The sequence below is a fragment of the Haliotis asinina genome, chromosome 10 (assembly GCF_037392515.1).
Source record: "Haliotis asinina isolate JCU_RB_2024 chromosome 10, JCU_Hal_asi_v2, whole genome shotgun sequence".
Lineage (NCBI taxonomy): Eukaryota > Metazoa > Mollusca > Gastropoda > Lepetellida > Haliotidae > Haliotis > Haliotis asinina.
Genome location: NC_090289.1, coordinates 25,978,580 through 25,996,987, shown reverse-complemented (window position 1 = coordinate 25,996,987; position 18,408 = coordinate 25,978,580). Strand labels below are relative to the sequence as shown.

Genomic DNA, 18,408 nt, shown 5'->3' with positions numbered 1-18,408 from the left:
TTAAAAACGTAGCATGTAAACATCCACTTTTAATAGAAATTATCGAACTTTATAACTATCTTGCGACTGGCCAATACGACATCGTCTTCTGTTGGTTACCCAACCATGTTGGAAACTCTGGTAACACTTTGGCTGACCGTGCTGCTAAGGCGGCGCTAAACAAATCTGTGACACCACTTCATATTCCCTATACTGATTATAAAGCTACAATTAGATCTTACATCAGTGAATTGATGCAGAAGAAGTGGGACACCCAAGTAGGTATCAATAAATTACATGCAATAAAACCATATGTTGGTTGCACCTACTTGGGTTGTCGGTCCAGATTTGAAGAGGTCATAACGATGTCGTACTGGCCACTCTAGGTATACGCATGAATATCTTTTGAAAGGTGAGAATCCTCATGTCTTGCTTGACTGTGTTGAATATTCCATCACAAGGGACAATTATTTTAAGTCAAGAACTATGAAGGACCTTTTCAGTAACGTACGTTCTCATTTAATTATTGTTTTTTAAAAAGAATCGAATTTATTAACTGACATGTAAATAAATAAGTATTTTATGATTGGAAGTTGAATTAGCAGCTAAGATTGTTAGTGGCTGTATCCTCGAAGGGGGTTGAAGTACCGTAAAATTATTGTCCTCTTGAGAGGGTACGTAAGTCCCAAAACGGTTTAAGTCAGATTTAATCTTCCACGTTTTTAATTTTTTTTTTTTTTTAATCGTAGAATATGTGTCATTTTAATTTGTGGCTAATCTTGCATACAGTCGCCAACAGCTGAGGGGATGGTGTAAATCCAGCCAGGGACCATGCAGGTAGCAGAGGTACTGTAAGTCCCCATGGTCCCTGGTATGGTGATCTGCCCTCTGTTGTTGGCGATCTATGGCCTGTCTTTATATTGTATTGTCCGAATAGTAATATTAGTTTTAACATTCCACGCTAGTTTTAATCCCATTTTGTGATATTCTAGTTGTTTTACTGTCCTTCGTTTTTACACTATACAATGACATATATTTCATTTCAGTATTAAATGTTCTCGTCACGATATGGTTGAGACATTGCCAATGTGACGTCAAATATTAACTCACTCACTCACTCATTTTCAACAGTGACATTATTATGGCTCCAGGTTGTAGAGAAATAATCACATCTGTCCTTCATTCCTTCCCTTGATATCCTTCAGTACCCTAGAACAAGCAATGGCTTCTTGTCTGTTATTTGCTCTATCTCGTTGAAACGTACAGAGAGCTATCATTATCTGTACATGTAATCACATGATAAAAATGAATGTACGTCTTAAACAAACTATGGAATACTGTAAATACTGGCATTCTCGCGAAGGAAGGGGGGGGGGCGGGCTTTCTTTGACAAGTCGAGATTACGAGATTGCGATATATGACAGCATGTACCAATGTCACATTCTCGCTCTGACCACTTATGACAAAAACTGCTATGTACCAAAAGCACGAAAATGCGAGATAGCGAGATTTTGGCCAAATCTTGCACGCTTGCGATCTTGCATTCTCGCGCTTTGGGCAGATTTAGCTTGTTTCCAAAGTGTCGAGATCGCAAGAATGCGAGATTGCGAGAATATCCCCTACAGTATTCCATAAAAATCAGCTATAGTTCAGTTATACGACAAAGGTACTTTGAATAATAGCCTTTTTCATTTACTGTCCCAGATATTTCACTATGTTTCCTGTTGTGTTAGCACTATCACATGCCTCATAGTGCACTTGTTGTGTTTCACTGTATGTCAGCATGCCGTCCTGCTCTCATCAATGATGGGTTAACTTTGGTTATCTATAGCCTTCAAATGTGAAGTGGCGGCCTCAAGTAGAGAATTAGTGCAGGATGCAGTTAGCATTTGGAGTAGCCTAGTGGTTAGAGCGTTCGGTCATTGTACACAATGAGGGAAGTCCCTTTCTGGTATCACCGCCGTGATATTGATGGAATACTGTCAAAAGCGGCGCAAACCTTCATAAAATCATTCAGCATTCAGAGTAATGTTTGGTTTGATTTGATGATAGCAGGAGGGCAAAATCAACCTGACCTCAATTGTTACGTAACGAGGTTGGCGATATGAGGTCATCCCTGTCATTTTCATTTTAAATACAGAAGATCAGTTTCAAAATATATGATATCGATAAAGCCGTTATTGAGTGATTGAAATAATTTATTCATATAACTTGCTAACTTAGGTTTCCACGAGGGATCGATGGGATAATTGAGAAATAAATGTTTTGTTTTTACGATTATTTCCACAAACAGGACTATAAATCATTGATTATTACCAATTTCAGCTTCTGTAGGTTCAAACATCTGATATCGGATTCATTCGTCCGTTCCTATAAGCGATCGTTATTTCGTTATGGTACGAATTGGAAAAGAACCAGCACGCATACATGATAATGACTGATGCTTTAATTACCGCTACGTTGATGAAGTAATTGGACCACTATAGTGTCTAAATCTTAAACCCATCGCAAGATCGACCATTGCGGTAATAGGTTATTAGCGAGCTATTATAAATAATTTACATAACACACAATGTTTAAATCACAAACATTCCACTTTAAAACACAGACACCAGTTGTGCACTGTCAACATTTATAAAGCCACCGTTCTGGGTTTTCACAACACGATGATGAAGAAAGCGCTGTTATCCTTGGTTTTCGCTGCAAGTTTGAACGTTGGTGACTGCATGTCCACCTGTACTGACCTTTCTAGATTTTCAAACATAGACATGGATTTCATTCTAATGGATGAGAACTATCGTCAGACAAACGCCACCTTCCTGAAATGCATTAAAATATGTCTAGGTTGGACCCTATGCAAGTCCATAAACTACTTCGAGAATGAACAATCGTGCATTCTCAACGAGAACGACGACAGTCTCATTGGAAAGATGTTCGAAAAAGGAGCATTGTACACGTGAGTTCATTTGTATCCCAAGTAACGAAATGTTTGGATTCTTGTCTAAAGTTATATTCAGGGAACTTCCGTGTTATTCATGTCACACGAAATCTGTTCTGGCTCTTGATGTTTGTACACTTGGGTATTTCTTGACATATTTAATATAGTAATGAATTCTGGAATGTTTTACAATTATATGTTTTACAAATTTTATTTACGAGTGTCCGTTTAATTAGTCCACAGTTTGATTTATCTTACGTTATGCTGAATATATACACAGTACTTAGTCAAGCAACCACCCACCCCACCCCCAAACACAGACACACAGACACAGACACACACACACACACACACACACACACACACACACACACACACACACACACACACACACACACACACACACACACACACACACACACCTTCCCTGTCTTAAACAACGACTTGAAAAGAAAGGTGTCAGAACGTCCATACTTCTTGAAGGACAGTATGGAGTGAGACTGGTTTTAAGTCGCCTTTAGCAATATTACAGCAATATCATAGCGGGGAACATTAGCAATGGGCACCGGACATTACACCCATGAGGGGAATCGAACCATTTGGCTACCCCAACTCCCGTATAAGGACATTAGTGCCTGTTGATCTGTTTACCTTTAATGGTCATGGGTCAGACTTAGACGCCCTTTGGGGCCTCGGAACAATAGTCTTGAGACCGTTAAGCATGGTCCTGGTTGACGAACGCCTGTTGGCAAACGGTTTAGTCCACACCGTCGTCCGCTGCAGTTGTCTTCCTGGGTTGTCCATAACCAAGTAACCAAGCTGACGCCCGATGGCTTTGAATGACATGCCAGTTGCATGCATGCCCACTACCTGCCGTTTCAGTCCCTATGAAAGTTTTGTTTGAATATGAACGTGTATGGATGAAACGGGTGTCATATTTACATGCTTTGTGACCTTGAACAATCGGCCAGGATACTGCTTTACGAGTGGGTAGCATGCTTCAATAAATGTCATCGGTTCCCAGTTGCGCAGATCGATGCTCATGCTGTTGATCACTCATTGTCTGGTCCAGGCGCGATTATTTACAGACCGTCGCCATACAGTTGCAATATTGCTGAGTGTGGAGTAAAAGTAAACTCATCTCAACATATGTCATATTTGGGATTTCACTTTCTCAGTACATATGACATATGTTGCATTTGACCACTTTCTAAATGGCATCGTGTAATCATAAACTCATCTCACCTTTGACAAAACCTTTAAAACTGAAACCTTGTTTTTCGTTACCTGAAATGTGCTTCTGAACATGAGGCCTCATTGACACATCATCATCGATAGCTACATCACCATAATGAACTATACTGCTTAATTAATTTACAAGTCCCCTGAATATAGGTTAATGCATGATATGTTCTGCTAATGAAGGTAAAAATGAAGGGATTTTATCGACAAACATATAAGATAAATGTACCAGGCAAAGATCGAGCAGAATAGTTGTGCTTCAACATGAAATAAAATCGGTCACGTGCCTCGGAGAACCGTTGATATAAGTACGTGTTAAGGTTGACTGGTGCATATCACGTCATTATGTAGTACAGTTCGAAGAATATGTAACTTGGTTAGATTCTGACACCGACCAACAAACAGGTTCATGGAGAAACCACGTACCCACAAAATCATGAAATGCATTGCCATACCTCTATTTCTGTTTTAACAAGCCTTGAAATTGAGAATAATCTTGAAAATTGTTTCACCGACAAACCTCTGACACGATGGACGTTTGAAATAGATTCAGATAAGCATCAGCACACATACCATGCACCTACCTATATCAATAGCGTTCTTTCAAGCAGAAAAGTACGGAACAGTGATGAATATACACCATACACACTCTTTTACGTCTTCACAGAGTATGTTTTGCTCCCTCGGAGAGGGTCACGAGAATTCCATATTCTTCGTGAGTGGTAACAGGTAGTTCAATGCCTGTGCTAAGACACAGAAAAGTACCTTTAGAACAGGTAAATGGTAATCGCCTAGGGCATAAAGTAATCACACTCGCTCAGACTAAATACAATGTATGCTATACCCATGCTGAACTGCACTAGTAATGCGAGATTAGATATTCCTAACAACTACTGGCGATGTAAGTAGTTTAATATACTTCACAACAGCAGATACACAACAGTTGTCATATTAATTTTAAAACGTTAGGATGTAACCACTATCAATCGCCCTTATTACAGGCCTGTCAAAAAGTGGGTGAGTGTGTGAGTTTAGTTTTACGTCGCTCTTAGCAATATTCCAGTTATATGGCGACGGTCTGTAAATAATCGAGTGTGGACCAGACAATCCAGTGATCAACAACATGAGCATCGATCTGCGCAATGGGGAACCGATGACATGTGTCAACCAAGTCATAGCCTGACCACCCGATCCCGTTAGTCGCCTCTTACGACAAGCATAGTCACCTTTTATGGCAAGCATGGGTTGCTGAAGGCCTATTCTACCCCGGGACCTTCACGGGTCCCTGTCAAAAAGACAAGGGAAGATAATATTAAGTTATCTCCTGTAACGGGAGTCCAAAACATTTCCTCAGGTACGCCAGTTCGTTTCGTGTCATGAGTTTGTGACCAAACGCCATTGGGGTTACAGGGAGTGCAGTTTTTGAACCAGAATCCAGACTGGTGTTCCCGAGCGCAGTTCAGAGGACTGTCGTCATTATCGTGGTCGTACGTTGAGAAGGGTTGTCTTTTCAATTCACCTAGACAATCACCCCCATGAGCTAGGGGGTCTTGATGTCCATACGTATATTGGTACGTCATTGTGTACATGCCATCTTGTAATAACGTGAAACCTGCATATACCCGATGTCTGCTTCTGTTAGAACTCACATCACTGGTCAAGAAAATCAGTCGTTGACTGCGCCCGTTTGTAATGTAAGAAATTTTCTCGTTTCCGACCCAGAAGTCTTTGGAGAGGTCCCCAAACCCCTCTTTGTATTCTTGCCATGACCGGTTAAAATTGGTGGAACCATACGCACGCCTTTGGACGAATGTATTGCCACCATAACTCATTCTGCACCAGACTGCGAATGGGTTTGGCGACAAAACTGGATGAATCAAGTATATCCCTGATCCCGAGTTATAATGATGTGTGCTGTATCCTTCAGAACAATCTGCAAGAGAAGAAACGTTTTAATGAATATTGTATATTATGTATTGTTTGAGGCTTAAATGAAACTGAATGAGACCAATGTCGTTATCGTTATCGTATCAGTTTCGTATCTATATTTATGCATTTTGATTAATAAACACTCTACATGACACTGTGTGACCAGGGGGGTGTCTTCTTGTCTCCTACATTTTACACTTTTTGGGGTACCGCTGGAACGTTTTTGGAACACTTACCTTGTCTGAACTGTAATATTCAAGACTCATTGACATAGTAATGCACGTTGTCGGAATTTCAAATAAATTCATCCAAGGCCAAATGATTATATCCAAAAGCAATGTCAAGGTAAAACACTGTCATGCATTCCATGAGTATGTAACGTGGATTCAGGTGAGTAAAAGCGCTCATCTTTTCTCGAACAGCCTGTGCTATCATTATGCTTATGATATACCGCATCGAAACACACATGAACTGTCCAGAGAATTGTTAATTCGTTATTCATGTTGATAAGAGCATGGAAACCCACAGCTCGTATTGGAAAAATTCTGCAAAAATACTTTTTTGAACGTAATTGTATTTTTTTCAGTCCTCCAGAACCACGTTACACAAACGAGAGAATCTATTATGGCATTGTGGTTTGTGACAGTAATGACCATAAAATATACGTAAGTGTCAAAGAATAGACATCCTACCTTTAGAAAATGTATTTTATTAGGCTAAATAGAAAGGTGAAATGTTTCGTGTCACCTATATTTGTGCGTGTAACAATATTTTATTTCTACTTGAATCGAGTTGGAGACAAGAACCACACAGATCACAATTAACGTTTCGCATGATCACAAGCGTTATTTTCGTACCCTGCATGATCCTTTCGCAGTACTGTCCGATATATCCGCCGTGGCATTGACAGGTACGTTTGTCTTGGTCATAGTCACCCCAATTCATGCAGCGGTTCTTGACCTGTAAGTTGTAAAACAAGATTTACGCACTCTATCTTACCAGTATGCCATCTCCATCGTCCAAATGTGAAGGAAATTATGAAACTCCGTAGAAAGATGTTAGACGCTCACAAATTTCGTTAAAACCCACCATCACCACAAATCATAATCAGAACAGACACACCGTGTCCACAAAGATTTATGGCACGCCTATGGACATAACACCTGATTCTGAACACGAAGACGTGGTTTGCTGTTCTTCTGGATATTTGAAGCTGCCTACATGGTAGTTTTAATTCGACAGTTCAATGCGTAAGAGAGATTATCCTCATAACTCTTGCAATTCGCGAGAATATGCGTTTACGTCGCCTTTAAAATGTGCCAGCAATACTTCAAGAGTTGTTTCAAAGGCATTTAGAAGTTGGTGAAATCAAACTAAAAATGCTTTATGGTTCAACTTCTTTATTACACAAAGTCCCAATATTATGTGACCTTGTATAATAAAGAAGTTGAACCATAAAGCATTTTTAGTTTGAATACCTCAAGAGGTTACGCTAAGGGCCACACACACGTAGGGAATCGACCCTGGGTTATCGGCGTGCTGAGTTAGTGCTTTAGGGTCTTGACAACCCAAAACCGCAAGTTGTTACAATAAAAAATGCCTTATGCGATTATGTAATAAAATTCTCTGGCACTTTAAAAAAGGCTTATAAAAGAGTTAATGAATTTGAAAGTAGTGTTTTTCATATCATGATTTAATTTTGCATATTTCAGAGTTTGGCAAATAACAAGATGAGAAATTATTGTGTTGTGTCGATTTTTGGTTTGTTTCTCATAGAACTTTCAAAACATCATAACATCTACAACAGGTATGCTTTCATAAAATTGAAACTACTTAAAACCTGAAAGACGTTTTCCTGTGTTCGTTCCCTGGGCTCTTTTTTCTTATACTTCTCTTTCATTGATATTTTGTGGTTCTTGGCATTTATTTCTTCCTTTGAAATTCTATTTGTTTATGGTAGGGGATGATTGTTTTGTGTAATATCTGGCCCAGACGGCAAGTGAAACAGTACAAAAACTGAAGCCCATTTACTCGGTGTTACTGTCAAATTGTCTAAAATACGATAGTGTGTTGACTTACTTACATTGTAATGGTCCCAGTGTCCAGCATAGCAGACACCTTCGATGAACATCTCACGATGGACCATGCAAACACCTTCAGAGGTGGACATGCTCAACGCCACACAGCTGATGTTTTCCGCGCACAGTGCAGCACATGCTCTGCTGTCGACAGACTCAACCATGGTTTCATTTACGGGAGGTATATAATGAGTACATTCTGAATACTTCCTGATGTAGATACTTCTGGTATGATCTCCTACAAAAGCCTTGAAAAGAAAGAACATTTGGACAAGTACCAGCATTTTCATAGCTTTCTTATCTTCTGGTGGAATATGCGGGCTATTCGTTCCGTTTTTATATTTGCCATGAGTGTTGATCGATCCACAATTAGTGATTTCTGGGATCCTTCCGTTTAAGTTTGATCATTATTTTGCCGTTTACACGTGAAAACTGTTTCCTTAGATAATACATGCCCGTTGGTTGTCAGTTTTATAGCGATCGACAAAGAAGTGATGGGTCCAATGAAATGGCTGTACTGTTTAAACAGACTTTGTTCATATGAGTGAAAGTACTGAAAGTCCCAGTGGTATTTCGCATGTTGATCCACCTTCAGTTGCCGGTGACCAGTTGTCGGTATTTAGAGTATATTGTCCTGTATCCTAATAACTGTTTGAATGCTTACATGTGATATACCAAATGGCTGTAACATTGACGTTGTTACTCTAACTCTTAACTCACTCACACTCAGGAGGAAGAAAAGAATGCGGGTGTTTGAGAACACATTTTAAAACTATTTCTTCAAAATCAAATGGATTAAAAAATATAGACACAACCACGGAAGAAAGAAAGCTACAGAGGAATAACTTACACGTATGATATGTAAACCTATATACGATATTAAGATATTGTACTAAACTATTTAGCATCTTTCTATCTATTTATCTATCTATCTATCTATCCACACACACACTCACAAACACTGTGTACTAGCTTGGCGTTTCCACACAGTATTTCCTTTCGTTCAAACTTTTCTTTATATGTTTTACGTCCTTGGTGACCAGTTAGATTTCTTTAGTTGTATGGTGCAATGGTAAAAGTTTAATCAATATAATTGATATGAGTTAAGACACACGCATTTTTTCTCTAATTATTCGATACTTTATGTGTTGCAACTCAAGCCACATCTTGTTTACTTAATATCAGTTATGTTTGCTGACAATTTAAATGCTGTTTTATATTTATGTGAGAAATTAAAGAAACCAGTCAGTAGTTACTACTAACCCTAATCTGATAGAATTCTAAATCTTTGGAGTTGGGCGTTGAGATGACATTTTGTAAATTTTGTGATTTAATTTTACATTGCCACTGACCTAACAATCATGTGCGCTGTCCTAACGCTAACGCCCTCGATTTTAAAATAAAGTTTAGATCCACAGTTATTGTAGATTATTTGATTGTGTTACCCCAAACACCCCAGGAGTGTACTTTCTTTTGTATCAATCAATTGAGATAAAATGAAATCTAACAAGCCTTCTTTCAGTTTTCAGTTATAGAAAAAAATAGGTTTACCTCCTCCATTCGTGACTAATAATAGTCCACTTTTATAGCGCCATCCTCAATCTCTTTTGTTACCACGAATAACCCAAGCTGCCTGCGAGGCGCTAGAAGGTTAATATTCACATGACCTATCCCACCGGGTACCCATTTTCTGCTGAATGAGCCGATGCAAGTTTGAACAAACTCCCTTGACTAATTATTAGGTGAGGCCGCGTGTATCACATGCGCTTCGTTGTTGATTAGGACAGACGCCCTAGCAACACTCAAGAGTCAAGCTCCCAAACACCACCAACCATCCAAGGACTCTCCTCGGTTAACGTTGCTTAACTTCCCGTGAGCTCTATGCAAAGGATCAGAAACCACCACTTTTGTGTTAGTATTAATTGTTAATTGTCATTATCTTTCATATTGTCCAGACTGGAGTCTTTTAGGTCATGGCAAAATAACATAAATGTATATATATGATCACCAGTCTCAAATCAAATATATGATCACCAGTCTCAAATCAAATATATGATCACCAGTCTCAAATCAAATATATGATCACCAGTCTCAAATCAAATATATGATCACCAGTCTCAAATCAAAATATGATAACCAGTCTCAAATCAAATATATGATAACCAGTCTCAAATCAAATATATGATCACCAGTCTCAAATCAAATCTATGATCACCAGTCTCAAATCAAATATATGCTCACCAGTCTCAAATCAAATATATGCTCACCAGTCTCAAATCAAATATATGATCACCAGTCTCAAATCAAATATATGATCACCAGTCTCAAATCAAAATATGATAACCAGTCTCAAATCAAATATATGATAACCAGTCTCAAATCAAATATATGATCACCAGTCTCAAATCAAATCTATGATAACCAGTCTCAAATCAAATATATGATCACCAGTCTCAAATCAAATATATGATCACCAGTCTCAAATCAAATATATGATCACCAGTCTCAAATCAAATATATGATCACCAGTCTCAAATCAAATATATGATCACCAGTCTCAAATCAAAATATGATAACCAGTCTCAAATCAAATATATGATCACCAGTCTCAAATCAAATCTATGATAACCAGTCTCAAATCAAATATATGATCACCAGTCTCAAATCAAATATATGATCACCAGTCTCAAATCAAATATATGATCACCAGTCTCAAATCATTTGCTCGGCACAAACGGTGTTTACACAGGAATGTGTATGCGTTATGGTCGTTATGTATGAGTTGCTATTTCTGTATACAGATGACAGGTTTTTGGAATAGGAGTATACTTCTGATTATTTCAGATATTTCTTGAAAGACTGATTTACATGGTTATCATGGCCTCTGATATAGAAAGTGTATGACAAATGGGAGTCTTTACTGAGTTGGAATCAAAGCAAGGGTAACCAATTGCCATACACTGATCATTCTTTCCACGCATGGCAATTGGTTACGATCTCTATGGCAACAGATCGATGGCATCTTTAAATGTCAATAGTTAACATTGATTCGAGCAGAGTAGTGGAATGAAGGCCTTGTAAGCATCTTAATAATTTATCCATACCATTTGTTCGATCAATCAGTTTTATTGTATGTTGTCCAATTTTATTCAAAGATACGTCAAATTAGGCTGCGTTTACTTTTGTACCTAACAGCCTCGGTGTCCTAGAGAACTAGGACGTCATCGCCTTGAATATCGCAGCGGTGTTTAGAAAGTCAAAAGAGGAAATAATTAATTATACTGTGTAATTAGTAGTATAATTATACTATATCTTCTTCAAAAGTCCTTTTAACAGGTTGTTCACGTCACGTTACGTTCACACATCTAAGGACTGCCGCTGACTTTGTAACAGTATGGTTAAGTCGCAAATGGCGTTCATGTCTTGGGTGTATATTGGTGAGGGCTTCCTGATTTGGAATTGTTTTGATGAAGCGTTTCAAATGAAACTGTAATCATGCACTTCATATGAAGTACATTGGCTATAATTCGAAAATGCACATAATTTTGATAATAATGGAAGAATTTTAATGAGGAAACTGGTGTATTAATTCAAAATTGAAAATTATGAAAATGTTTACTCGAGTGAGTAGTTGTGAACGTGAATGATAAAGTTGACAGTTTAATTAATGCAAAACAATAACTCCTATGAGATGACTGACATATCTACGACAATGACTAGTCTCTACAGAAGGTATTTAGGGCGTCAAAGTCTCTATATTTGGAGCGTCGCGTCACTTTAAACACCCAGGAATTAAATCCAAATTTGTTTAAATACAGAAAGAAATTCCCATCATCTTAATTTCAGGTGCGCCTGAATATAGGAATTCCCGGTGTTCGTTACGCACCTTTACTAGCTAGGGACCAGTTATCGCCAACACCTGGCTATAGTCCGTGCACAGACAGACTTGTACTTCCGTAGTATTTGGGTTTCATATATCCGTCTGGCATCCCTTCCCATTGATGGATTTTAGTTATATTTTTACTAATTATTTCAGTCATAGTCCTTAATTTCTTTATCATCCTTCGAATTATTTCTATTAAGCAAATCATCCTTTGAAAAAGCTATATAAATTGAGGAAAACTTTAGTAGCATAAACATTGCTATCACAGCTGATGTGTAGGAAAATAGACAAAACATTATTATAGATATCTTATATATCGAAACCTTTTTGTCACAGCGAACACGACATCTCTTGTTATAATACACGATAATGTTGGGGATTTTTAACTTACTTTCTAACAGTATCTGAATTTTAATGTTATCCACTGATAGATTCATATAAGTAATACAATGGCACAATAGCGTTCTCTGCCGAATCGTTCCATAACACACTTATGAAACATAATGCATGTTTCCGTCCTTGGAGACATTGAAAAGAACTATCTATGCATTTTCTGTAGTCAGTTGTGAATTGAATTGAATGGAGGTTCATATGCTCATCTATAAATTAGACGCAGCTTCACATTTTTTAGACATCTTTGTGAAGGCATTCAGATAATGACGATATTGCGCAGTATTATTCATGAAATTCCTGTCAGTAGTATGGTTGGATAGTAGATCGATTTTATCCAGCAGAGATGGTGTAGTTTGATCTACTGCATGTCGTCCTAGAAACATATTAAGTTTCCGTAGGCATTGAAAAGTGAACGGTAGGTCAAATGGGATTTCAAAGATTACGACTGTAGCCGTCAAAGCGTAACTCCTGTGTGTAATATTCGTCAATCTTATATCCGAGAATAGAACTTTACGGAGAATATGAAGGCTCCCCAACACTGCAGCCTTCTGTATTATCCAGAGTGTCAGAAGGGCTGTGCTCCCGGTGGAGAACCCGGGCACTCTCCTGATCTGCGAAAAGATATCAAGAGGTACCAAACCAAGAGCACGAGAACAATGGGGAGCCTGACTACAGTGTACTTTGGATGCAAGCGAGACATTTCAAAGGCGAGGTGGGCATATTTAGCATGCCTTTCCTGAATCTTGCCAATCACATTGATGTCAAAAGGGACAGTCAATTCGATGATATAAATAAATTCACTGTTTTATCAAAAATGGACAAGATCAGGTTTGTTGACTGGAATTCGTCTCAGGCTGTATATTGGCCTGTTCCAGAAAAGTTTAAAGGCTTCATTTTCCAGGACGCCTAGGGTCGTACCATGGATGGATGATGAAAGCCACAGGCATGGCGGAAACAACTGTACAAGTCCCGACCATGCCATCATGTCATTTAACATATCCTGTTTGTGCCAAGGAAGGGCATCCACGGACAAGGTGTTGGACAGTCCCTGTAAATTCATATATAGCACAATCGACATTTCATGGAAATGTATTTTAGAATCACATTCTGGCGATTGCGAGTTCAAAGTGACTGGTATTGGGCAGCAAAGAGGAAACCTTCAGTTTCACATTTGAGATCAGCCGACTTCAGCGAAGGAGTTTTGCTGTTCTATTCCACACACTGCATGTGCAGACTATGCAATGGCTTTGTAGACAGCTTCTCCACAAAGGACCCACTCTGGGCAGACTTGGTGAAGGACTTCACCTGGTTTATTTCCATGGCTGTACCGTCCAGCAGTACATCACCATCAACGAAATCAACCTCAAATTTCAGATTGTGTCCAAAAGCCTTGGCACGTTTAAAATAGCTGTGAAATTCCTTACTTTCATAGTGAGACATGACATGCATCACCAAAGGCTCTTCAGAACTGATTGGCATATATAAACGATTAAGAGAAGAATTAGGGTGGTGGGCTATGTTATCAGACATGATCCTTCTAGATATCTTATTTGGACCAATGAACTCCTTCAAAAGGAGTGGACTCGCACAGCAAATGTATTGGTGGCTTGAATTTGTTTCGAGCATTTAGTTCTGAACTCCAGATTTTCTTTAAGCGAGATTAATTCTCGGCCTGAAGTTTATCTTGAATCTGGGCATTCTGGAACTTATCTCGAACTTGCATTCCAAGATACCTGTAGACCTGATCTTCCACACGATGCTCAACAACTCCTCACCCTTCTAACTTGACCGATCGATCAGGAGTTACCTTTCCACGTTTCACATGAAGAGCATTGCGTTTGTCGAGTCCAAATGTCATCGCAATATCATTAGAAAACTACTCGTTTCATCAACGTCAACGTCTGCTGTGGGCCCAAAGTCACCTCCGATGAACCCAGAGAGAATGGAATCGAGTCGTCTTCATCGATGAATCCAGGTATACCCTCAGATTCGCGCACGGCAGGCATAGAGTCTGGAGACGACGTCGTGAACGGTATGCCCAATGTTGTGTACAGGAAGTCGACAGATTCGGGGGCGGAAGTTGCATGGTGTGGGGTGCTTTCTGTTGGAACAACTGTTCCCGACTTCTGGTCATTCGTATAAACCTCACAGCTGCTGCTTACCGCCACCAGGTGCTCACGACTGAACTCCTTTCATGACGGCTCATGGCCGCCCATGTCTACAGTTCCAGCATGAGCTTCTCGGCCGCACACCGCAATGTTGGTGGACGGGCCATCGAGGTCTCCTGACCTTAATCCAATAGAGCACGTCTGGGATGCACTTGGGAGAAGGCTTCATGGTCTTAGGAACCAACCTCAGAATTTGCAGGAGCTTGGCGCTGCCTTGCAAGAACAACGGTGCAGAATACCCAACCACGTGTTCACAAGCATCAGGCAGTCGATGAGGAGACGGTGTTTGGCAGCGGTGAACGCGCGTGGTACAATATTGAATCAAGAAATTTCGAATTTTTATTCATGTAACTTGATATTCTGTATACCCATGTTTTGGAACGGCGGTGTAGCCACAGATTTCAGCAATGAAATATTAACAGTTTAACCACCTTACCATCTCTTGTTCTTTTATAGTGCCCTGAAGAATGAATGTGAAGTTTCTTTTTTGACTCAGTATATGTGCAAACGTCTGGAACCTTTTGTTCCAACAGACAACGTTCATTCCGTTTCGACTTTCGCATTCTTATGATGAACTACAGATTTGGATTTAACCATTGACTGGATCACATTATGTTCGTCAATAGAGCAGTTTCGACTTCTCATTTTCCTTGGGATAAAGGCAACATTTTGCGTTTCCAGTTTTGGTAAACCGCAAGTAAACAGAAAACGAAATTGTGGGATACGTGGAAGCTAAGCAGTGACGTTAACCACACTGTTAAATTTTGACAGAGACGTTAGCTAACCGCAGGACTAACCATGCTTTGAACAACGCATATTTAACGTTCGGTTAGCCAGCCGTCAGGATTTAACCGACGGTTAAGACGGGATGTTTTAGCCAAGTCAGCGAGCCTGACCACCCGATCACGTTAGTCGGCTCTTACGACAAGCATGGGTTATTGAAGGCCAATTCTAACCCGGATCTTCACGGGGTTTTGGTTTAACAGATTGACAGAGACCATTATGTAGAAGGTGCATTGTGCATGCATCAAGGTAAAGCCATTCTTCGGAATGGAGATTAGCTGGAGTCATTTATTATTGATAAATTGAACGTTGGCATGGGCAGTTTCTGGAAAATGTCAGCCTCGAGTAAGTGTGTGACAAGCAGTCGGGTTCATGCAGTTGCCATCTGAGTAACGTATTCTTTACAAATATTGTCGCTGACTTGGGTGACACATGTCATCGTATCCCAATTGTGATCGATGCTCATGACAATGGCCACTGGATTGTCTGGTTCAGAATCGATTATTTCAAGAAAGCTGCCATATAGTTGTAATATTATAAAACAGATTTCATGACAGTAATTATGACTCACCCCTTGCATTTATTCTCATTTCAGTTCCATCTCACTGTGGGACAGACGTATCGCTGGTGTTTGTAACAGCTATAGCTGCACTGAAGCTACATACTGCGACGTTGCCAGTGACGGCTTGCCCAAGTGTGAAGATTTTAAGAACTAATGTATGTCGATCGCGCTTTCAAATGTGTAAACTGCCAGCTATAACGGAATTTCCCTTTGAGGGCCATTGTATTACACATTTTACTATTATTTTCGCAGGTTTTTGTTTCTTGTGTTACACAGCAATCAGTAATATCAACTTTGGGACTAATAATGAATCATAAAACTTGATATCAGCTTCTTGTTTACGGCACAGAGCAACGGTACACAGTTTTTCACCATTATCAAGCTGAAACTGACAGTGGCCAAGTGATGAGAAGTACATATAAACTATTGGGCAGAAGAAAGTGACAACAGTTTATTTTGAATTTTTATCTAAGTAAAATCCTTTCAGGCCGAAATGACTAACCCTGAGCCCAAACGTGGCATGCTGGCTGTGTAGAAGTACGTGAATTTGCGAAGAATGGCAAAACGTGCATTTGGGAGATTTGACGAGAACTGGTATAAAAAGGCAACGAATTGGTGACCACACATGTCACCTGGTCACCTGTCCTAGAAACATATTAAGTTTCCGTAGGCATTGAAAAGTGAACGGTAGGTCAAATGGGATTTCAAAGATTACGACTGTAGCCGTCAAAGCGTAACTCCTGTGTGTAATATTCGTCAATCTTATATCCGAGAATAGAACTTTACGGAGGATATGAAGGCTCCCCAACACTGCAGCCTTCTGTATTATCCAGAGTGTCAGAAGGGCTGTGCTCCCGGTGGAGAACCCGGGCACTCTCCTGATCTGCGAAAAGATATCAGGAGGTACCAAACCAAGGGCACGAGAACAATGGGGAGCCTGACTACAGTGTACTTTGGATGCAAGCGAGACATTTCAAAGGCGAGGTGGGCATATTTAGCATGCCTTTCCTGAATCTTGCCAATCACATTGATGTCAAAAGGGACAGTCAATTCGATTATATAAATAAATTCACTGTTTTATCAAAAATGGACAAGATCAGGTTTGTTGACTGGAATTCGTCTCAGGCTGTATATTGGCCTGTTCCAGAAAAGTTTAAAGGCTTCATTTTCCAGGACGCCTAGGGTCGTACCATGGATGGATGATGAAAGCCACAGGCATGGCGGAAACAACTGTACAAGTCCCGACCATGCCATCATGTCATTTAACATATCCTGTTTGTGCCAAGGAAGGGCATCCACGGACAAGGTGTTGGACAGTCCCTGTAAATTCATATATAGCACAATCGACATTTCATGGAAATGTATTTTAGAATCACATTCTGGCGATTGCGAGTTCAAAGTGACTGGTATTGGGCAGCAAAGAGGAAACCTTCAGTTTCACATTTGATATCAGCCGACTTCAGCGAAGGAGTTTTGCTGGGTGACACATGTCATCGTATCCCAATTGTGATCGATGCTCATGACAATGGCCACTGGATTGTCTGGTTCAGAATCGATTATTTCAAGAAAGCTGCCATATAGCTGTAATATTATAAAACAGATTTCATGACAGTAATTATGACTCACCCCTTGCATTTATTCTCATTTCAGTTCCATCTCACTGTGGGACAGACGTATCGCTGGTGTTTGTAACAGCTATAGCTGCACTGAAGCTACATACTGCGACGTTGCCAGTGACGGCTTGCCCAAGTGTGAAGATTTTAAGAACTAATGTATGTCGATCGCGCTTTCAAATGTGTAAACTGCCAGCTATAACGGAATTTCCCTTTGAGGGCCATTGTATTACACATTTTACTATTATTTTCGCAGGTTTTTGTTTCTTGTGTTACACAGCAATCAGTAATATCAACTTTGGGACTAATAATGAATCATAAAACTTGATATCAGCTTCTTGTTTACGGCACAGAGCAACGGTACACAGTTTTTCACCATTATCAAGCTGAAACTGACAGTGGCCAAGTGATGAGAAGTACATATAAACTATTGGGCAGAAGAAAGTGACAACAGTTTATTTTGAATTTTTATCTAAGTAAAATCCTTTCAGGCCGAAATGACTAACCCTGAGCCCAAACGTGGCATGCTGGCTGTGTAGAAGTACGTGAATTTGCGAAGAATGGCAAAACGTGCATTTGGGAGATTTGACGAGAACTGGTATAAAAAGGCAACGAATTGGTGACCACACATGTCACCTGGCAGAAAGCCACCGAAATTATGCCACGGCTTAACAGCGCACAAGGGAGGGCAGATGGTATGAGGCAGATGGGCCCCAACAACTGCCACTGAATAGTACACGTGGTACCATCATCAGGCTGTTCCTGCGTTACAGACTTGCAGCATCCAAAACAGGTCACAATCAAGAAGACAAGGTACGACGACCCCACAGAAAGATCGCC

At 39.8% G+C, this 18,408-nt stretch overlaps 1 protein-coding gene across 1 annotated transcript; it reads right to left on the bottom strand.

The window, feature by feature from the left end:
• Window positions 1-5,415: 5,415 nt before the first annotated feature.
• Window positions 5,416-14,717, bottom strand: LOC137298586 (uncharacterized). The gene is made up of 5 exons (XM_067830882.1): window positions 14,665-14,717; window positions 13,720-13,910; window positions 8,172-8,470; window positions 6,946-7,048; window positions 5,416-6,092 (listed from the first exon to the last, which is right to left on the bottom strand). The coding sequence occupies exons 1-5, from the start codon at window positions 14,715-14,717 to the stop codon at window positions 5,416-5,418; spliced, it is 1,323 nt and encodes a 440-aa protein (XP_067686983.1).
• Window positions 14,718-18,408: the final 3,691 nt, after the last annotated feature.

Excerpts from the sequence above, each read along its gene's own strand:
- LOC137298586 (XM_067830882.1), bottom strand. The coding sequence starts at position 14,717 with ATGGCCCGTCCACCAACATTGCGGTGTGCGGCCGAGAAGCTCATGCTG. Across the intron at positions 13,911-14,664 it reads GAGAAGCTCATGCTGGAACT|TTCTGAAGAGCCTTTGGTGA; the intron begins GTAGACATGGGC and ends TATGCCAATCAG. Across the intron at positions 8,471-13,719 it reads CTTCACCAAGTCTGCCCAGA|AAGATAAGAAAGCTATGAAA; the intron begins GTGGGTCCTTTG and ends ATATTCCACCAG.